General features: G+C 36.5%; 1 protein-coding gene across 2 annotated transcripts in view; it reads left to right on the top strand.

The window, feature by feature from the left end:
- Nucleotides 1-24,199, top strand: part of LOC121707435 (metabotropic glutamate receptor 7) — a 252,051-nt gene that overhangs the window by 161,377 nt on the left and 66,475 nt on the right. For both annotated transcript variants that reach the window (XM_042089996.1, XM_042089997.1), the window contains exon 6: nucleotides 1,907-2,107. In XM_042089996.1, the coding sequence (XP_041945930.1) occupies nucleotides 1,907-2,107 (201 nt within the window). The remainder of the gene's footprint in view (nucleotides 1-1,906; nucleotides 2,108-24,199) is intronic.

Here is a 24,199-nt window from a genome sequence, read left to right as displayed (position 1 = left end):
ATTTAAGAACAAACAAACAAATTAAATTGTCTTAAATTGTCTTTGAAAGTTCTGTAACGCCTGAATAAGACAAAAATGAATTAAGATAAAAAATTAAGGCTAGCCTTCACAAAAATCAGCATGGGAGAGATGAGTGTGCAGGGTAACCATGAATGACATATAGACAGTGAGCGAGTGGTATAAATATTGGATGTCCCTTAAGTAAAATACACCACCACTGAATTGATGAAAGAATTCTCATTCTATTTTTCTCTTTATTATTTCATTTCATCTAAGAAATCTCTTTGCTCTGAGTAAAGCATTCCTGTGTGAATTAACTGATCTTTTCCTCCAAAAATCTTAATGTAGCCCCTTGTTTTAGTGTTACCATTTACTTTGAGTCACCAGGTCCCATTGTCTGAAAAACACCCAAAACTAATACATTTCTATAGCTATTCTCCACTTTGGGGGTGGTGTTTTGGTGGTTGAAATTTTGGTAACACTTTATAATAACTACACACAATTCATCATTTATTAAGCCTTTGTTACTTATTAGTTAATGGCTTGTTCATCATTAGTAATTTCCTGTTCATACATAATTTATCATCAGTAAAGCATTTGTTCACACATTTATAAATGGTTTGTTCATAGTAAATAAGCCTATCCAAAAATATGTTTGTAAGTACATGATTTATACTTAATAAGTAATGAAACAACCACTTATAAATGAAATAATTTTCTTATTATAAACCAGTTGCAAACTATTACAAAATGCTTTATTCATCATTTGTAAAGCATTGTTCCTATGTTAATTCTTATAAATAAAGTATTTGTACACACAGTTATAAATGGTTTGTTCATAGTAAATAAGCCTATATCTAAAATATGTTTATGAATTATTGTTAATACTTAATAAATTATGCAACAATATTTTGTTGATGAAGTAATATTTCCATTATTTAACAGTTGTTACATACACATGCACTAATGATTAGTTAGGGTGAGGATACATAATATAAACCACTTCCTAATACTATAATTCATGATTAACTCAGGAGTTACAAGTGGTTAGTTAATGATATTTTGTGCTATGAAAATGCTTTACTGATGATACATTATGTATGAACATTAAATTACTAATGATGAACAAACCATTAACTAATAAGTAACAAAGGCTTAATAAATGATGAATTGTGTGTAGTTATTATAAAGTGTTACCGAAATTTTCACCCCATCCCAAAATTGATCATTTAGTCATAATGGATGTGATCATGGATCACTATTCTCCAAACATGCACAACTCAGCTTAACCTTTATAAGGGCACACCTGGACAATTAATTAAATTTTCGCTGGAGTCAAGTCTTTTAATGAACATTAAGCTACAATTATTGAGTCACGAGAAAAACAACCACCTCATGTTTTTTGGTTAGGTGGTTGTGACTTTTGGGTAGGCGCTCAGGACACTGACAACATCACCAACCGGAACTACCAAGGAACGACACAACTGTGACTGCTCAGGGGCAGTAATTTAAACCACTAAACTTTTGTGATTGAGAGTTCAAACTACCCTTTCTAGAAACACCAAATCCAAGAATGACAGATCGAACTACAAAGGTTGCGACACAAGTTAGCCAACTACGCTTTCTACAAACGCACCCCTGAGCCATAGAAAGACTCTGTGGGATAATGGACTTCATGGCGTTTGATTAGGCTCCACTTCAAGTCATGGTCACACTATCTCAAATAGATAGATAGATAGATACTTTATTGATCCCCAGGGGAAATTCAAGAAATGTGCATGAACCTCTGCTATCTCTTACATCAACATTTTTTTTTTTTTTCTTATCTCAACCAGGGGAGAATAATGTGCATGTGTTATGTGTATGCCTAAGCTATTTTTCACTTGTTCCTCTATTCTCTTCATAGGTCAAGAAAGAATAGGAATAGACTCAAAGTATGAACAGGAGGGCAAAGTTCAATTTGTTATTGATGCAGTGTATGCAATGGCCCATGCCCTGCACAACATGCAGAAGGATCTCTGTCCTGATATGTCTGGAATTTGTCCAGAAATGGAAGTGGCTGGAGGGAAGAAACTTCTAAAATACATCCGCAGTGTCAGTTTCAATGGTGAGTTAACATGGAGCCAACATTTGTGGCAACATTTTTTATGATATCAGGAAAAATTTAAATATAATTTCAATTAATATTGCTAGCTGTACTTTGTGTGCATCTTTGTGTGTGTGTGTGTGTGTGTGTGTGTGTGTGTGTGTGTGTGTGTCTTAGTAAGTATAAGTATATATACTCTTTTGATCCCGTGAGGGAAATTTGGTCTCTGCATTTATCCCAATCCGTGAATTAGTGAAACACACTCAGCACACAGTGAGGTGAAGCACAAACTAATCCCGGCGCAGTGAGCTGCCTGCAACAACAGCGGCGCTCGGGGAGCAGTGAGGGGTTAGGTGCCTTGCTCAAGTGTGTGTGTGTGTGTGTGTGTGTGTGTGTGAGAGAGAGAGAGATTCTTTGGCATTATTGGTTTATGGGAGTGATGTGTTCACTGGAGCAAGCAAAAATGTGATTTGTTTGACAGCTGCTTTGTATATGATTTGTTTGAATATGTCATGTTTGTATATAACAAGCCTGGTTAGGTTACATTATAGAATATAAAGTCCATAATGAACATATGAACATAGTGCTGAACATGTTCTCCCTAAATATAGATTACACTACAGTACCATAAACATCAAAAATATGAAATCAAAACATTTTTGCAAATACTTGGCTGAAATCTGCTCACATTATGACTACTGCGTGGAAACCTACCATTAGGCATATATTTAATGTGGTGTGTAGGGCTAATTGAGTGCACATTGGTGGTGTGTAGGTGTAAAGTGCTTTGAGAGGCTGGTCCTGGCCCATCTCAAAACCTATTTACCACCCTCACTGGACCCCTTCCAATTCGCCTACCGTCAGAACAGGAGTACAGAGGATGCCATCTTTACGGCACTCCACTCTACCCTGTCCCACCTTGATAATAGCAACACCTATGTAAGAATGCTGTTCATTGACTTCAGCTCAGCATTCAACACCATCATCCCCTCCCAACTGATCACCAAACTCAGAGAACTGGGCATCAATACCTCCCTCTGTAACTGGATTCTGGACTTCCTAACCAACAGACCTCAGTCTGTTAGGTTAGATAACCACACCTCCTCAACCATCAACCTGAACACCGGTGTTCCACAGGGATGTGTGCTGAGCCCTCTCCTCTACTCCCTCTTCACCTACGACTGCACACCTGTACATGGCTCTAACATCATTCTCAAGTTTGCAGATGACACTACGGTGATTGGTCTCATCAGTAACAATGATGAGACAGCCTACCTGAAGTTTCTTGACTCGTTTTGGCAAGTAGCCGTGTAATACTAAAATAATATAATAAACTTGAATTTCCCCTTGGGGATCAATAAAGTATCTATCTATCTGTATCTATCTATCTAATAATAATCAGGATAATGTATTGTCTGCCGATCATTACCGGAAAATAAACCCTTTCAGGATGAAGCAAGACCTGTTCGCCCTGTCTGGATTCCAATAATGACCAGCAGACAATACATTATCCCTTATATATCGTCTGCTTAGCAGTGATATGAGAAGCTATGCGAGTGGATGATTGGGCCTAATGAGGTAGTGTACACAGCAAAAAGAAGGGGCCCAAGCACTGAGCCTTAAGGTACCCCTATGGCAAGGCAATGAGATGTGGACTTGTGTCCTAGCCATGACATTGAACGAACGCCCAGTGAGGTAGGATTGAATCCAGGAAAGTGCAGGAAAGCCTGAAATGCCCATGTTTGAGAGTATGGATAGTAGATTGTGGTGGTTGACTGTGTCAAAAGCAGCTGCTAGGTCAAGCAAGATGAGAACTGAGGACCGAGTTGCTGCTCTGGCAGATTTCAAAGCTTCAGTCACAGACAACAGAGCTGTTTCAGTGGAGTGGCCACTTTTGAACCCAGATTGGTTAGGATCAAAGAGGTCATTCTGTGAGAGAAATTCTTTGATTTGTTTGGAAGCTGCCTTTTCTAAAGCCTTAGAGAGAAAAGGTAGGAGTGAGACTGGGCGATAGTTCTCCACCTGGGTGGGAGCAAGAGAAGGCTTTTTAAGCAGCAGAGTTACTGGAGCCAGTTTGAAAGCAGTTGGAAATGTACTAGAAGTCATTGAGGTGCTGGTGTGATGGTGAGAGCTATGTCTTGGAGTAGTTTGGTAGGAATAGGGTCTTGTGGGCATGTAGTAGGGTGGCTACATGTTACAAGTTTATACACCTCAGTCTCAGTGAGAGGGGTGAATGAAGGAAACGTTGCAACCTTAGCCTGGAGAGGTAGGTTGTGCGTGCTTGGTTCAAAGAACTGACTTCTAATGGCTGCTACCTTGTCAGTGAAGAAAGAAGCGAATATGTCAGCTGTGAGGATATGTAGCTTATGGAGATGAAGGATGGAGTAGAGTTTTGAGTGGAAAAGAGTTTTCGGGTGTCAGTGGTACTGTGGATCATTGTAAAAAGCCTTCTTTGCAGCAGTGACGCTGGATGAGGAGGACAGTAACGACCGGTAACTTGAAAGATCAGTAGGTGCATTCGTTTTTTGCCATTTCCTCTCAGCAGCTCTGAAGCTAATGCACAGGGTTCAGAGGGTATCATTCAACCATGGGTGTGACTGGTTAGGACGAGCAGGCATGGTGGATAGAGGGAAAGCTATCCAGACAGGAGCTGAGTGTAGAGCAGAGATATTCTGTGTAGTGCTGGGCGGTATACCGGTTCACACCGTATACCGGTGTATATTTTCGTTATAATATGAATTTTTAATATACCGCCATACCGGTGTATTTGATTACACAACATTTGGAACGCTGCGCCGCGCGACAGTGTTTCAGACGGGACTTTTTTCACACGCACGCATGGTGCCACTTGGTGTGTGTGTTGGCATGGTGTGTTTTTCCCTTGAAGTATGACCCTTAAGGCTTAATTTCTCCTTAGGTAAGGGGTTTATTTAAGGTGTTGCACAGAATAATACCTTAAATTGTTTCTTTAGTTAAGGAAAAACGTTAAGGGATACTGCATTGAAAATGATTTAGCCTACCGTCACGAAAATTCTATTGAGATTGTTCAACAGTAACTAGCTGGCTAGTAGTAGGTGATGTCGTTAGTTAGCAACCCACCGAACACAGTGAAGTTTAATGATCTTATCATTCATCTCACCTTAAGAATATTCGCTGAAATTATCCAGGTAGCAAGTAAAGCATGTTATAGACATGCACTGAGCAATACTAGCTGGCTAGTTAGAAATGATCCTGACTGTCATCAGTGCACCAAAACAAACTTTTTTGTTAATGTTTTGCCTAGCGAACCGAAGCTCATGGCAGGCTAACAAGACATCCACATCAAGTTAACGTTAGCCTACCACTAACGTCATGTAAACCTCACAATAACAATACATTTCTGATAGGCCTATTTGACAGAGTAAGCATATTAACAGAGAGGTTTTATTTTAAATTGTATCATTTTTAAAAAAAGTATAATTATTGCAAGTTGCACTACTTTTTGTATTGGTTTTATACAAGATGTACTTGTGAAATTTGCACTGTAAAAGTTCTGTATTTTGACTGCAATTGTCTTTGCATTCTGATTAGATTCTTCATTAGAATCATGAGTGGCTCTTTGTAAACAGCATCATTTTCTGGGGCCATGCAAAACTGCATTACCACTAGTGTGGAGTTATTCTACATCATGACAGTAAAATAGACCATCCTTAGTCAATGTACTGCTGCAATTCCTCTCTCAACCTGTAGAAAATGCTGTGAACATCTGATTATGCATGGTAAAAAAAAATACCGTGATATACATATTTTTGGTCATACCGCCCAGCACTAATTCTGTGGCATCATTAACCTCAAGAGAGGAGAATGTGCTAGACGGTAGAAGAGCAGAGGCTACTAGAGAGGAGAAATGGACAGGAGAGAGGTTGCGGAGGTTGCGTCGAAAAGAGACCATGGGTGGAGGAACAGAGGGATGTACTGAGGCACACATTAAACTGTATGAAAAGTGGAGTGGTGCAGAGGAGTAACTGTTATGGTGTCTGTCGCAGTTTTGAGCAAGAATGAGATCAAGCTCTCTGCCTGCTTTGTTAGTTGGAGAACTGAAGTTTAAAGGAATGTTATCTAAGTGGATGTTCATGTCACTGAGGCATGGCACACTCATGGGACATCATTCTCAGGGATGGAGTAGAGCAGGGTGTTCAGCTCATCATCAATGTGTTGGAGTCAATAAGATGAACAGTCAATAATTATGCAGTTATACTTGCCTTGCACGACAAGTCCTGACAAGTAGCTGTAACGTTATAGTGTGCTAACCTCCACAACCCAACAGTATTCTTAACAGTATTCTATTCTAGTATGCTAACCTCCACAACCCAACTGAAGGAACTGTAGGGGGCGATGTGGGTCGAGGTAGAGTGAGTGTGTGGCGAGCAGGCAGAGCCTCGGTCAGAAGGCTCAATGGTATGGAGTGATGACACGGAGATGGCAGGTTTCGGTGCAACACAAGTGAACTTTATTTGAGTTTCAATTCATCTGTTCTTTTGTTCTTTACTTGTATGTGTGCTGCATCAAAGAGGAAACAAACAGAAAATGGAGTAATCAGTGAAATGGGGTAAATCAGTACAGATCCCAACTCGCAAACAAACCAATTGACATTTGAACAATAAACTGAAATCATATGGCTATATAAGGTACAACTAAACAATACTTGACATCCCAAGTCAACCAACATCACCTAATCATCTCACATGGGACTCCAACACACCAAACCAACAAACAAAGACCTTAACTTTACACATGATGGCAGAGCTACTCTACAAACTGATAAACATGACAAAAGTCATAGTGAGGGTCATTAAAGTGATGACTTACGTTAACTCAAAGACGCACACAGAGCAGGACACACTGGAGTGCTGGGTTGAGATGAACAAAAGAGTGAACTGAGGGCGAGCAAACAATTTATCCTGGTCTGAGCCCCTGCTCCGGAGCTACAGGGTTTCCCAGCAGGTAAACTGGGTGTGGTTAGGTGGCAGAGCCAAACAATCCTGCAATTTCTCCACAGCACTTTCACCTCAAGCCCTCCTTACACTGACAGACTTTGGAAAGATTTGCAAAGATTTGGAAAAGATTTTTGAAAGACTACAGTCTCAGACCCTCTCACACCTAAAGACAAGTAGTAGAGTTTTAAGTCACAGACTATGATTTTGCAATGACTAGGGATCTTGCAGGGTCACTATTTACAAGACTGCAACACGATTCCTTTAAATCATTACCCATCGTGCAATAGATAAACAGAAACTGAAAATTATAGCCTACTAAACTCAAAGTCGTATTTTCGTGTTTCTGCAGCATTGTTTCATGCGTGACATCCTTAACCGATATAGAGTTGTTCTGTCAAGTGAAGTGGAAGAGCCGACTAAATATGTATAAGAAATGACAAATATAAGAATAACAAATAATTATAGGCTACAGCTGTGTCAGAGTCAATAAGATAAACAGCCTATAATTATACAGTTATACTTGCCTTGCACTAGAAGTCCATATTGACAAGTAGCTGTAATGTTATAGTGTGATAACCTCCACAACCGTACAGCATTCTATTGTAGTATGCTAACATCCACAACCCAACAGTATTCTAACACTAATGCTTCAAGTGGGATTTGAACTCTCAACCTAAGGATCACCAGTACAAGGCATTATCCCACTGAGCCACTTTCAACCCTTCATGTTGGCCACATAGTTCACATAGTAATAATGTGTATTGGTAAACACACAACAAGAAAAACTCCAAGCATACATTTGACAATAAAATGAAGGGCTTCCCTAAAAGAGTACACCTGAAAACTTTTTGAAATTCTGGGGCAATTAGACATTTGTAGAGATGAACACTAATGGATGAAATATAAATATGATAGACGTAATGATGAAGGAAAAATAGTAAACAAAGAAGTTCCCCTAAATGTAACAGATAGTCCCGGCATTCTGATTCTTGGCAACTGATGAGTGCGAATGTTGATTGGCTGATGTCATTCAGGTGCTGTTCAATGGTGTGAATCTTAAATGACAAATCCTAAAGCTCTAACAGGGATTTGAACACTCAACCTAAGAAACACCAGTACAAGGCATTATCCCACTGAGCCACTAACAATCATACACATTGGGCAGTCACATTCACATGGTGAAAATGTGTGTTGGTAAACACACAAGAAAAACTCCAAGCATACATTTGACAATAAAATGAAGGGCTTTCCTGAAAGAGTACACCTGAAATCTTTTTGAAATTCTGGGGCAATTAGACATTTGTAGAGAAGAACACTAATGGATGAAATATAAATATGATAGACTTAATGATGAAGAAAAAATAGTAAACAAAGAAGTTCCCCTAAATGTCAGAGTGTCTCGGCATTCTGATTCTTGGCAACTAATGACTGTGTATGTTGATTGCCTGATGTCATTCAGGTGCTGTTCAATGGTGTGAATCTTCAATAACCAATAGTATTCGAGCTAGAGCCTAAAGCACTACCGGGGATTCGAACTCTCAACCTAACAAACACCAGCACTAGGCATTATCCCACTGAGCCACTGACAATCCTACATATTTGGCAGTCACATTCACATGGTGAAAATGTGTGTTGGCAAACACACAACATCAAGAAAATTCCTAGCATACATTTGACAATAGAATTAAGGGCTTTATAAAAAAAGAGAACAGATCTGAAAATGTGCACTGTTAATGGTATCCACATAATGATGGTTGTATGGTTGTTCTCCAAGGGAAAAAATGTACTCATATAGGAATATAGGTGATATAGGAGAAATGGGCTGAGTGGTCGAACTTTATTGGTCTATATCTCTGAAATGGAACAACATATCCAAATTCTTTTGATACTTTTGTGAGGCTTTGTCTAAACATTGTCTGTGAGAATTTTGGTGAAGATTTGATAATTTTTGAAGCCTGTGAAACTTTTTATAATGTTTGGCTTTTCCATGAAATTGTGTCAAAAGTAAACCTTTTTAGACCATAAGACCAGGGCCAAAAAGATGCATCTAAGTTTAGAGATTAATATTATGAAAGAATTTTGAGTCTAGGTCAATCTGGTAAGGATAAATTAGCATAATTAACTTTTTTTTCCAATAGCGCCACCTTTGGGTGCAGTACCCCAAATTTTGGGTTATGGGTAAAGGGGGGTACTGGTAACCATACCTGAAAATTTGAAGAGTTTTGGAGTTACGGTTTAGGCTGCAGTATGACTTTTACAGAATTTTGGCCAAAAATGAACGGTACAGAAACAATAGGGGTCCTGCAGCTACGCTGCTCGGACCCCTAACAAGTGCTGTGCATTATTGTCAAGCCACAAGGAGAGCAGTAGCTATTGTTATTGTTAGCTGCATTAGCCTCTTTAGCAAACCAGCTCGAAAACAAAATGTTACATTGTATTGCACACACAGCAAGACTGGGCAATGCATAAATTGGTGACCAGATTAAAGCAGTAATGTAATTGTAACCCGCACGACGAGGGAAGGGCCTGTGCTTGTGCGGCAACAGTCTAGTTCTAAGCTCTAGGTTCAAGAGGAGACTGGTTTAGGTTATTGCTAGACCACAGTTCAATGACTCACCCCAAGACAACACACCACTCTCAAAGATTCTTCTTTAAATACAAAATATATTTATTTTAACATTCAAATATCATTCAATTCACTCTATGCAATCATATATTATTCTATTCTAAGGTATCAGTGGAAAAAAACTATTGTGATATATATATATATATTAACTATTTCATTTGACTGTATATATTATTGATATTCTATTTAAAATCTATTTATAGTCTATTTAAACCCTATTTGATATACCCTTTATTTATTGATCTATTTTAATCATTATATGTTATACTATTTTATTTGACTCTATATTCAATTTATTACTAGATTATATTGCTACTTATTTGATTTATATACTTATGGTGTCAAATCACTTTTCCTTATACAATAAAAACGATTCTTAACATATAACTATAATATCAGTTTATCAGAAGTGCCAGCACTTAGGTAACTTTTCAATAAATAATTCCCTTGAGATCTCTGAACTTAAAATAACAAAATAAACATAAACCCCAAAAATAAAAGAGAGTGCACTCAAAATAAATAATTAAGTAAGAAATAGTGGTGGATGTAATTCCTCAATGTCACAGTCCGTGGGTGTGGGTGTATTTGCCCAGATCCTACCACAGTCACTGGGTGGAAAGTGAATGAAGGCGGGGGTTCAAATCAAAGATCCTTGATTACTAGCAAGATAGAGCAACGTAATTCGTTACTATGGGAGCAAAACAGGACAGTTCCGGTCTGCATAAGAGGGAGGGAAAGTAATCTCATCGCCATCTAGTGGTTGCGTTCCTAGAGTTTAGCGGAGTGGATGGGATTTTTTTTTAGAAAAAATATATCTCGGTGCACATTGGGATCTTAATTTAATGCCTTCCATATGTTATGCACTGGGGTCACCTCTATTGCTTCAAGTGGTCATACCTTATTTTTAGGATTAGTTGAATTGTTTTGAGTTTTTGTCGTAACATGGTGATAATGGACTACAGTTGCATGTGACGTCACAGGTTTGGGCGCTTAATCTTTAACTGATCAATATGGCAATTTGCTTAACTGTCTTAACATATTTTTGTAATAACGGAACGTGATGTAAACCGCGTGGTGATAACCTTTATGTCTGGATAACTGGTGTTGTGCTTCTACTCACATGAAGAACTGACAGTAAGTGTTAAGTGTCAATGCTAACCAGGCTAATAAACAAACCATGCTACCAAAGATCCTTGATTACTAGCAAGATAGAGCAACGTAATTCGTTACTATGGGAGCAAAATGGGACAGTTCCGGTCTGCATAAGTGGGAGTGTCACCTTACGTCACTAAATAAACTTTCTCTCTTAATAAGCAATAAGAACAGATAAACATAATTGTGTTCACAATATCATTGTCTATAATCATGTATGATACCAATGAATAGTTCTTTAGGACATGATATAAATAATTTAATTAGTCATGTGTACCGAGCTAGCTAGCTAGCTAACGCTAGCTTAAAACGCCATACAAGTGGATGAGGGTAGCTATGGCAATACAGATATGCGCTAACAAGTGACTAGTAGTTGAAGGACTTCGCTTAAACTTAATATACTGTTCCAAATTCGCTTGAGTATAAACTATCCACTTTAACTAATGTCAGTAATGTTATTCAGCTAGTTGTCATTTCAAAGAAATTACACTTCTCCGTTTAAAATGTTACCTTAGCTAAGAGGCTAGCTAGCATGCTAACAACTGGACAGTAACTGGCAGCAGCATGGTCTGATATTAAGTTATTTTATTACAAATCCGAACACTAAAAAATTACACTTTTAGGCTTGAAATGATCCCAAACACTTACAGATTATGACAAAATGTTCCAAAAAACCCTCAACAAATCCAGAAAGACATAATGACCAATTTATTGGTAAAATTCCACAAGTCTCCATTGACATTAGTACAGCGAGGGTTTACTCTGGTCTGCATAAAGGGGGATTTTCCCCCCTCCCCCTTGCAATAATCGAACGCGGAAATTGTTGAACGTTTGCGCCTCTCGCTCCGCTTTAACCCTCTCTGATGCTACCGTGAGTAACGTGGAAGGGTAAAGTCACGTGACTTCTTTTGTAGTTCGTTTATGAAACAAAAGGACCAATTTCAATTTTTTTTTTAAATAAGGCAAAATAGTGTCTGACATTTTCACAGTTAGAAGATTATTACTGTATAGACACTGAAAATATTTTTGGTGGATAACATCGCTGATTTGGCTTCACAATATTTTTTAAAAAATAGGTCTATGGGACTTAACATTGGAGCTGCTCTTCGATAGGAATGCAACCACTTGGGACGCTGGTTTTCACTTTCCCTCCTGGGAGTGTCACCTTGTCACTAAATAAACTTTCTCTTTTAATAAGCAATAAGAACAGATAAACATAATTGTGTTCACAGTATTATTGTCTATAATCATGTATGATACCAATGAATCATTCTTTAGGACATGATATGAATAATTACAGTGCATGAAAATGCACTGTACTGTTCTTCCTAGGCAACTTCAACAACTTCTTATTACAGTGCATGAAAATGCACTGTACTGTTCTTCCTAGGCTTCTTCTTATTACAGTGCATGAAAATGCACTGTACTGTTCTTCCTAGGCTTCTTATTACAGTGCATGAAAATGCACTGTACTGTTCTTCCTAGGCTTCTTATTACAGTGCATGAAAATGCACTGTACTGTTCTTCCTAGGCTTCTTCTTATTACAGTGCATGAAAATGCACTGTACTGTTCTTCCAAGGCATTTTATTATTATTCTTCTTCTAACGCACTTAATGCAGCTTCAACCGCTTAACGTAGAAACTTCATTCAAACTATGTTACGTAGGTCTTACTTAGGACATGGGTGCTATGTATTTTTCATCTTTGTAACTTTTATACTTTTTAAACTATTAATTAAAAACTAATCAAAATTTCCCCATAGACTTAACATGGGCTGATGACATCACAATAGAGCCGTTAAGCAATTAGAATGCTATGGCAGGTGTTCGGGCCACCTGGACCAACTGCCAGTCTCAGGCTTTAAGCATACAAACTGGCCCTATTAAGACTACACATCCTGTTCAACTGCTTCCTCTGCCAAAAACTGTTTCAAAATAAAAGTCCTCACTATAATATTTTACTGTTAAACAATTTAACCCTTTAAACTACTGAACTTTTTAACTGTTCAGCCATTGTAACTGTTACTTGTCATCAACTATGACTCCTACCCACTGTAGCTAGTTAGCTAAGTAGCATGGTTAGCATTTTTAGCATGTTAGCATGCTAGTTAGCATTTTTAGCAAAACTGCTAAAAATGATTAGCTAAGTTAGCTAAGTCACAAGGTTAGCATAGTTAGCATGCTAGCATGTTAGCATGCTAGTTAACATTTTTAGCAAAACTGCTTAAAATGATTAGCTAAGTTAGCTAAGTCAAATGGTTAGCATAGTTAGCATGTTAGCATGTTAGTTAGCATTTTTAGCAAAACTGCTGAAAACGATTAGCTAAGTTAGCTAAGTAACGTGGTTAGCATAGTTAGCATGCTAATTAGCATTTTTAGCAAAACTGCTAAAAATGATTAGCTAAGTTAGCTAAGTAACATGGTTAGCATGCTACCATGCTAGTTAGCATAGTAACTTTGTTAACATTATTATCTTTGTTAACATAGTTAGCATAACTGCTAGCAAACATTAGAGTCATTCCAACTGTCAGTTATCGTCAACTATCTACCTAAATAATTTAACCATTTAAACTATCCACCTATTTAACTGTTCAGTCATTCCAACTATATTAAACCTCATCTACTTAGCAACCAATATAGTTTGTTTTTATTCTGTATGATATTTTACATCATATTTTTGCATTTTCATGCACTGTATTTCCTTCAGGAAATGCTTTTCTAGTTCTTCTTCTTCTTCTAACGCATTTAATGCAGCTTCAACCGTTTAACGTAGAAACTTCATTCAAACTATGTTACGTAGGTCTTACTTAGGACATGGGTGCTATGTATTTTTCAGCTTTGTAACTTTTATACTTTTTAAACTATTAATTAAAAACTATCAAAATTTCCCCATTGACTTAACATTATGATTATGACATCACAATACGGCCGTTAAGCAATTAGAATCCTATGGCAGGTGTTCGGGCCACCTGGATCAACTGCCAGTCTCAGGCTTTAAGCATACAAACTGGCCCTATTAAGACTACACATCCTGTTCAACTGCTTCCTCTGCCAAAAACTGTTTCAAAATAAAAGTCCTCACTACAATATTTCACTGTTAAACAATTTAACCCTTTAAACTAATGAACTGTTTAACTGTTCAGCCATTGTAACTGTTACTTATCATCAACTATGACTCCTACCCACTGTAGCTAGTTAGCATGGTTAGCATGTTAGCATTGCTAGCATTTTTAGCAAAACTGCTAAAAATGATTAGCTAAGTTAGCTAAGTAACATGGTTATCATAGTTAGCATGCTAACATGCTAATTAGCATAGTTAACATAATTGCTAAAAATGATTAGCTAGGTTAGCTAAGTAACATGGTTAGCATAGTTAGCATGCTAGCATGTTAACATATAGTTAGCATAGTTAGCATAACTGCTAAAAATGATTAGCTAAGTTAGCTAAGTAACATGGTTATCATAGGTAGCATGCTAACATGTTAGCATGCTAGTTAGCATTTTTAGCAAAACTGCTAAAAATGATTAGCTAAGTTAGCTAAGTAACATGGTTAGCATAGTTAGCATGCTAACATGCTAATTAGCATAGTTAACATAATTGCTAAAAATGATTAGCTAAGTTAGCTAAGTAACATGGTTATCATAGGTAGCATGCTAACATGTTAGCATGTTAGCTAATTATTTTTTGCAAAACTGCTAAAAATGATTAGCTAAGTTAGCTAAGTAACATGGTTAGCATAGTTAGCATGCTAACATGCTAATTAGCATAGTTAACATAATTGCTAAAAATGATTAGCTAGGTTAGCTAAGTAACATGGTTAGCATAGTTAGCATGCTAGCATGTTAACATATAGTTAGCATAGTTAGCATAACTGCTAAAAATGATTAGTTAAGTTAGCTAAGTAACATGGTTAGTATAGTTAGCATGCTAGTTAGCATTTTTAGAAAAACTGCTAAAAATAATTAGCTAAGTTAACTAAGTAACATGGTTAGCATAGTTAGCTTGTTAGCATGCTAGTTAGCATAACTTTTAAAAATGATTAACTAGGTTAGCTAAGTAACATGGTTAACATAGTTAGCATGTTAACATGCTAGTTAAAATAGTTAGCATACCTTCTAAAAATGATTAGCTAAATCACATGGTAAGCATATTTAACATGTTAGCATGCTAGTTAGCATAGTTACCATAACTACTAAAAATAAAAACATTAGCTAAGTTAAGTAACTTGGTTAACATTATTATCTTTGATAACATAGTTAGCATAACTGCTAGCAAACATTAGAGCCGTTCCAACTGTCAGTTATCGTCAATTATCTACCTAAATAATTTAACCATTTAAATTATCCACCTATTTAACCATTCAATCATTCCAACTATATTAAACCTTATCTACCAAGCAAATCATTTAACTATATAAACTATCCACCTATTTAACTGTTCAGTCATTCCAACTATATTAAACCTCATCTACCTAGCAATCAATATAGTTTGTTTTTACTCTGTATGATATTTTACATCATATTTTTTGCATTTTCATGCACTGTATTTCCTTCAGGAAATGCTTTTCTAGTTCTTATTCTTCTTCTTCTTCTAACGCACTTAATGCAGCTTCAACCGTTTAACGTAGAAACTTCATTCAAACTATGTTACGTAGGTCTTACTTAGGACATGGGTGCTATGTATTTTTCAGCTTTGTAACTTTTATACTTTTTAAACTGTTAATTAAAAACTAAGCAAAATTTCCCCATTGACTTAACATTATGATTATGACATCACAATACGGCCATTAAGCAATTAGAATCCTATGGCAGGTGTTCGGGCCACCTGGACCAACTGCCAGTCTCAGGCTTTAAGCATACAAACTGGCCCTATTAAGACTACACATTCTGTTCAACTGCTTCCTCTGCCAAAAACTGTTTCAAAATAAAAGTCCTCACTAGAATATTTTACTGTTAAACAATTTAACCCTTTAAACTACTGAACTTTTTAACTGTTTAGCCATTGTAACTGTTACTTGTCATCAACTATGACTCCTACCCACTGTAGCTAGTTAGCTAAGTTAGCTAAGTAACATGGTTAGCATAGTTAGCATGTTAGCATGCTAGTTAGCATTTTTAGCAAAACTGCTTAAAACGATTAGCTAAGTTAGCTAAGTCATATGGTTAGCATAGTTAGCATGTTAGCATGCTAGTTAGCATTTTTAGCAAAACTGCTAAAAACGATTAGCTATGTTAGCTAAGTAACGTGGTTAGCATAGTTAGCATGCTAGCATGTTAGCATGCTAGTTAGCATTTTTAGCAAAACTGCTAAAAATGATTAGCTAAGTTAGCTAAGTAACGTGGTTAGCATAGTTAGCATGCTAGCATGCTAGTTAACATAGTTAGCATAACTGCTAAAAATGATTAGCTATGTTAGCTAAGTAACGTGGTTAGTATAGTTAGCATGTTAGCATGCTAGTTAGCATAGTTAGCAAAACTTCTAAAAATGATTAGCTAAGTTAGCTGAGTAACGTGGTTAGCATAGTAACTGTCAGTTATCGTCAACTATCTACCTAAATAATTTAACCATTTAAACTATCCACTTATTTAACTGTTCAGTCATTCCAACTATATTAAACCTCATCTACCTAGCAACTAATATAGTTTGTTTTTACTCTGTAGGATTTTTTTACGTCATATTTTTGCATTTTCATGCACTGTATTTCCTTCAGGAAATGCTTTTCTAGTTCTTCTTCTTCTTCTTCTTCTAACGCACTTAATGCAGCTTATACCGTTTAACGTAGAAACTTCATTCAAACTATGTTACGTAGGTCTTACTTAGGACATGGGTGCTATGTATTTTTCAGCTTTGTAACTTTTATACTTTTTAAACTATTAATTAAAAACTAATCAAAATTTCCCCATTGACTTAACATTATGATTATGACATCACAATACGGCCGTTAAGCAATTAGAATCCTATGGCAGGTGTTCGGGCCACCTGGACCAACTGCCATTCTCAGGCTTTAAGCATACAAACTGGCCCTATTAAGACTACACATCCTGTTCAACTGCTTCCTCTGCCAAAAACTGTTTCAAAATAAAAGTCCTCACTACAATATTTCACTGTTAAACAATTTAACCCTTTAAACTACTGAACTTTTTAACTGTTCAGCCATTGTAACTGTTACTTATCATCAACTATGACTCCTACCCACTGTAGCTAGTTAGCTAAGTTAGCTAAGTAACATGGTTAGCATAGTTAGCATGTTAGCATGCTAGTTAGCATTTTTAGCAAAACTGCTAAAAATGATTAGCTAAGTTAGCTAAGTCACATGGTTAGCATTGTTAGCATGCTAGCATGTTAGCATGCTAGTTAGCATTTTTAGCAAAACTGCTAAAAATGATTAGCTAAGTTAGCTAAGTCACATGGTTAACATACTTAGCATTTTAACATTGTTAGCATGCTAGTTAGCATAGTAACTTGGTTAACATTATTATCTTTGTTAACATAGTTAGCATAACTACTAGCAAACATTAGAGCCATTCCAAGTGTCAGTTATCGTCAACTATCTACCTAAATAATTTAACCATTTAAACTATCCACTTATTTAACCGTTCAATCATTCCAACTATATTAAACCTTATCTACCAAGTAAATCATTTACCTATATAAACTATCCACCTATTTAACTGTTCAGTCATGCCAACTATATTAAACCTCATCTACCTAGCAACCAATATAGTTTGTTTTTACTCTGTATGATATTTTACATCATATTTTTTGCATTTTCATGCACTGTATTTCCTTCAGGAAATGCTTTTCTAGTTATTATTATTATTCCGCTTACCACTTTTTCCGTATGCAATTTCTCTTGAACAGTTTAACTTAGAAACGTCATTCAAACTTTGTAACGTAGGTCTTCAAACAGATCGGGTTGGTATGACTTTTCAACTTTGAAACTTTTATACTTTTTAAACTATTAAAGAAAAACTTTTTAAAAATCCCCATAGACTTAACATTGCCGATTGTGACATCATAATACGGCCGTTAAGCAATTAGAATCCTATGGCAGGTGTTCAGGCCACCTGGATTAACTGCCAGTCTCAGGCTTTAAGCATACAAACTGGCCCTATTAAGACTACACATCCTGTTCAACTGCTTCCTCTGCATTTCAAAATAAAAGTCATCACTACAATATTTCACTATTAAACAATTTCACCCTTTAAACTACTGAACTTTTTAACTGTTCAGCCATTGTAACTGTTACTTGTCATCGACTATGACTCCTACCCAATGTAGCTAGCTAACATAGTTAGCATGTTAGCATTGTTAGCATGTGAATTAGCATTTTTAGCAAAACTGCTAAAACTTATTAGCTAAGTAACATGGTTAGCATAGTTAGCATGTTAGCATGCTAGTTAGCATTTTTTAGCAAAACTGCTAAAAATGATTAGCTAAGTAACATTGTTAGCATGCTAGTTAGCATAGTTAGCATAACTACTAAAAATGATTAGCTAGGTTAGCTAAGTCAAATGGTTAGCATAGTTAGCATGTTAACATGCTAGTTAGCATAGTTAGCATAACTACAAAAAATGATTAGTTAGGTTAGCTAAGTCACATAATTAGCATAGTTAAGATGTTAACATTGTTAACATGCTAGTTAACATAGTTAACATAACTACTAAAAATGATTATCAAGGTTAGCTAAGTCACATAATTAGCATAGTTAGCATGTTACCATTGTTAGCATGCTAGTTAGCATAACTACTAAAAATGATAAGTTAGGTTAGCTAAGTCACATGGTTAACATAGTTATCATGTTAGCATTGCTAACATAGTTAGCATGTTTAGTAAAACTGCTAGAAAACATTAGTTAAGTTAGCTAAGTAGCATTGCTAGCATTGTTAGCATGTTTAGCAAAACTGCTAGAAAACGTTAGCTAAGTAGCATGGTTAGCATGTTAGCATTGCTAACACTGCAATAAAACATTAGCTAAGTAACATGGTTAGCATAGTTAAAAATCTTAGCATAACTGCTAGCAAACATTAGAGCCATTCCAACTTTCAGTTATCGTCAAATATCTACCTATACTTAGCCATTAAACTATTTGAATATCAACATTCATTAAACTGCCAGAAAACGTTGGCTAAGTTAGCTAAGTAGCATGGTTAGCATGTTACCATTGCTAGCACTGCTATACAACATTAGCTAAGTAGCATGGTTAGCCTAGTTAAAAATCCTAGCATAACTGCTAGCAAACATTAGAGCCATTCCAACATTCAGTTATCGTCAAATATCTACCTATACACAGCCATTAAACTATTTGAATATCAACATTCATTAAACTTCCAGTCTGTCAACAACTTTTAAACTATTTACCTTTAACTTTTAAACAGTCTACTTTTAAACTATCATTAAACTATCTATTAAACTAGCTGCCTATCAACAACTTTTAAACTATCTACTGTCTATCAACAACTTTTAAACTATCTACATTCAGCTTTTAAACAGTCTACTTTTAAACTATCAACTTTTATTAAGCTATGCAACCACCATGTCTATTCTAGCATCACCGTAGTAACCATCTCTGTATTATCTGTTTTAACTATACATGATATTTTACATCACAACTTTACCATTTTCATGCACTGGTAATTCCTTGGAATTGCATTTCTAGTTATTATTATTCTGCTTACCACTTTTTCCGTACGCAATTTCTCTTGAACAGTTTAACTTAGAAACTTCATTCAAACTTTGTAACGTAGGTATTCAAACAGACCAAGCTGCTATGTCTTTTCAACTTTGAAACTTTTATACTTTTTTTAACTATTAAAGAAAAACTTTTTAAAAATCCCCATAGACTTAACATTGCCGATTATGACATCATAATACGGCCATTAAGCAATTAGAATCCTATGGCAGGTGTTCAGGCCACCTGGATCAACTGCCAGTCTCATGCTTTAAGCATACAAACTGGCCCTATTAAGACTACACATCCTGTTCAACTGCTTCCTCTGCCAAAAACTGTTTAAAAAAAAAAAGTCCTCACTACAATATTTCACTGTTAAACAATTTAACCCTTTAAACTACTGAACTTTTTAACAGTTCAGCCATTGTAACTGTTACTTGTCATCAACTATGACTCCTACCCACTGTAGCTAGTTAACATGGTTAACATAGTTAGCATGTTAGCATTGCTAACATTGTTAGCATTTTTAACAAAACTACTAAAAATGATTAGCTAAGTTAGCTAAGTAACATGGTTAGCATAGTTAGCATGCTAGCATGCTAGTTAGCATAGTTAGCATAACTGCTAAAAATGATCAGCTAGGTTAGCTAAGTAACATGGTTAACATAGTTAGCATGTTAGCATGCTAGTTAGCATTTTTAACAAAACTGCTAAAAAGGATTAGCTAGGTTAGCTAAGTAACATGGTTAACATAGTTAGCATGTTAGTTAAAATAGTTAGCATACCTACTAAAAATGATTATCTAAGTTAGCTAAGTCACATGGTTAGCATACTTAACATGTTAGCATGCTAGTTAGCATAGTTAGCATACCTACTAAAAATGATTAGCTAGGTTAGCTAAGTCACATGGTTAACATAGTTAGCATGTTAGCATTGCTAACATGCTAGTTAGCATAACTACTAAAAATGAAAACATTAGCTAAGTTAAGTAACTTGGTTAACATTATTATCTTTGATAACATAGTTAGCATAACTGCTAGCAAACATTAGAGCCATTCCAACTGTCAGTTATCGTCAATTATCTACCTAAATAATTTAACCATTTAAATTATCCACCTATTTAACCGTTCAATCATTCCAACTATATTAAACCTTCTCTACCAAGCAAATCATTTAACTATAAACTATCCACCTATTTAACTGTTCAGTCATTCCAACTATATTAACCTGTTGAGGAGTACGGTCACAAATATGTGATCAGATGCAGCTGGGCCCCTGGGAGTACGATCACAAATATGTGATTAAAACGTTTTAGAAAAAGGTTCTATAACATGACACACAAACAATTACCCTCAGGGACTTTTCTGCCATTAAACAATTTTACGAACACTGAAACTATAGAACGTTCGCGTAGAATTCTAGAAGGAGCTAGGAAAATAATTCACTCTCTGGGGAACGGCATTGTCTTAAAGAATTCACTCCTCAACAGGTTAAACCTCATCTACCTAGCAACCAATATAGTTTGTTTTTACTCTGTATGATATTTTACATCATATTTTTTTGCATTTTCATGCACTGTATTTCCTTCAGGAAATGCTTTTCTAGTTTAATTAGTCATGTGAACCGAGCTAGCTAGCTAGCTAGCTAACGCTAGCTTAAAATGCTATACAAGTGGATGGGAGTAGCTATGGCAATACAGCTATGCGCTAACAAGTGACTAGTAGTTGAAGGACTTCGTTTAAACTTAAAGGAGAATTCCGGTGTGATATTGACCTAAAGTGTATTGAAACATGATACCGAGTGTGAACGTATGTCTCATAGCCCATCTCGGCTTGTCCCCTGCACTCCAAAATCTGCCGCTAGTTAGCCGATGCTACCAACAGCTTTTTCAATAGTGGTGCTTCGGCATTGGGCTAGCCATGCAAATAAATCACTGTTTTACACCCATTTACGAGGCTCAATGTATCTCCACACTTCATTGGTAGACTTCCGAGGGCCCTGACATTTAAAACGAGACATTGAGAACTTTGAAAAAGCACTGGTAGTTTACTTACAAGACGATTTATACGGACAGTATCTTCACGAAGTTTAGCGTTTGCAGTCATCTTGAATTTAGTCACGATAAGTCGAGCAACGAGTAAGAATGAACAGGTATGATAAGGGATCAGATTCCAAAAATAATTCAGTGGAAATGCATGGATTCCAGTGGCTGCTACTGGAATAAACTGGAATCCATGCATTTCCACTGAATTATTTTTGGAATCTGATCCCTGTTCATTCTTGCTCGTTGCTCGACTCATCGTGACTAAATTCAAGATGGCTGCAAACGCTAAACTTTGTGAAGATACTGTCTGTATAAATCGTCTTGTAAGTAAACTACCAGTGCTTTTTCAAAGTTCTCAATGTCTCGTTTTAAATGTCAGGGCCCTCGGAAGTCTACCAATGAAGTGTGGAGATACATTGAGCCTCGTAAATGGGTGTAAAACAGTGATTTATTTGCATGGCTAGCCCGATGCCGAAGCACCACTATTGAAAAAGCTGTTGGTAGCATCGGCTAACTAGCGCCAGATTTGGAGTGCAGGGGACAAGCCGAGATGGGCTATGAGACATACGTTCACACTCGGTATCATGTTTCAATACACTTTAGGTCAATATCACACCGGAATTCTCCTTTAATATACTGTTGCAAATTCACTTGAGTATAAACTATCCACTTTAACTAATGTAAGTAATGTTATTCAGCTAGTTGTCATTTCAAAGAAATTACACTTCTCCGTTTAAAATGTTACCTTAGCTAAGAGGATAGCTAGAATGCTAACAACCGGACAGTAACTGGCAGCAGCATGGTCTGATATTAAGTTATTTTATTACAATCCGAACGCTAAAAAATTACACTTTTAGGCTTGAAATGATCCCAAACACTTACAGATTATGAATTTTTTTCCCCAAAAAACCCTCAACAAATCCAGAAAGACATAATGACCAATTGATTGGTAAAATTCCACAAGTCTCCATTGACATTAGTGCAGCGAGGGTTTACTCTGGTCTGCATAAAGGGGGATTTCCCCCCTCCCCCTTGCAATAATCGAACGCGGAAATTGTTCGCTCCGCTTTAACCCTCTCTGTTCAAATTCTGGGAATATTGCAAGGAAGAATGGCGATGAGGATGGTCCAGGGAAGGATATCACAGCAGGGAATTCGAGGTATCCAAGGCGTAGACACAAGGAGTGGTTGAAGGGGTAATCAAAAAACCAGTCTGTACAAAATTGTACAGAATACTAATCAATTCAATGGATCTCCTTCTTAATCATTTCTATAATAAAACTATCATAGGCATATCATAACCGTAGTACTGAGGTCAACCAAGTTCATAAAATGCTAAAGTTCAGAATATTATTTCCACGAATCCATACCAGTTTGTTTGGTTGCTATGGGTTCACATGGTAACCGCAGAGCGGTTAGCTTGAAGGCTATCTAAGACAGCTAGCCAGCACTTTGGCTTCCCAGAATAACAAATACAGGATACCTTTTTTTTGTTGTTTTAAATCCTAAATCGTTTGTAACGTCATACATTATAAAATCGATCTCATTTAAGAGGTTGTCCTGACTGTTTTTTTTAAAGTATATCACTCATGAAAAATACATTAGGGCATATTTAGGGTCATTAGTGATCTCTAGTGTAGGTGACTTAGCTTAGGTTAGCACAACATAGAAAAAAACGCTTACAAGATAAACATTAAAAAAATACTAGCTCACCAGGATTTCAGTGATTAATACATTTCCACCTGTTACGATGGGTCCAACGAGGTCTTTGTTCAAGAAGTGGTTTATCTGTAACAGTTATCAGAATAATAATGTTGTCTTTGTTAAGTGACTTGGCAACCTACATAATAAATAATTAGTTGGGGTTAGCGACTCACCAGGATTGAAGCTTTTTGGTCAAAAGAATGTGTTTGATTTCTGTTTGGTCAATATTATTCTTGTTTTGATTAATATTCTTCTTCTATCTTTTTGTATCGTTAGTTATCCGTTCCAACGTCTGTCTCTAATTTGAAGTAGCAGTTGTTTATTATTATTTGATTGTTTGAACCTGTCTCGTGCGCCCTCTAGGGGTCACCAGAGAATTATTGGTACATCACAATGGGCAAGTTGGCTATCCATGTGGGTTACATAATCAAGTGTGTAAGAGCATTTAAAATCAATATTAAATCGACCAACGTAGTACAAATACAAAGAAAATACATCTCAACTTCAGCAATTATGGGCGCAGCCATCTTTGTTTTCAACTCGTACGTTCAGCTGAGTGCACCCTCAGGAGCCCCGAAGTGGACAGTGGATAGCTGGGAGATTTACACTTTCCAACTCGGGGGAAAGTTGGGGGGGGGGGTATTTCCGATACAAATGGATGTTGCAAATTTGCTCAAAATTACAGGAGGAGGTTTAGAAGAATAAGGATTGGAATCATTTAGAAGAATAAAGTGGTAAAAATCAGATGTTACCACCTTTTTTAAAGCTGACAACCTGGCTAAAACACATGTTAAGGGGTTAATTATTAACACTGGATAGGTAGCTTGTACCTAGACATGTTCGACAAAGTTGCCCCCCCCCCCCCCCCACACACACACACACACATACACACACAGGTACAGTGTTACCCCTAGAATTTTTTCCAGTAACGGTGCTGTTAA

Source organism: Alosa sapidissima, chromosome 4 (assembly GCF_018492685.1).
Source record: "Alosa sapidissima isolate fAloSap1 chromosome 4, fAloSap1.pri, whole genome shotgun sequence".
NCBI classification, from domain to species: Eukaryota; Metazoa; Chordata; class Actinopteri; order Clupeiformes; family Clupeidae; genus Alosa; species Alosa sapidissima.
This window is presented reverse-complemented; position numbering and strand designations above follow the sequence as displayed.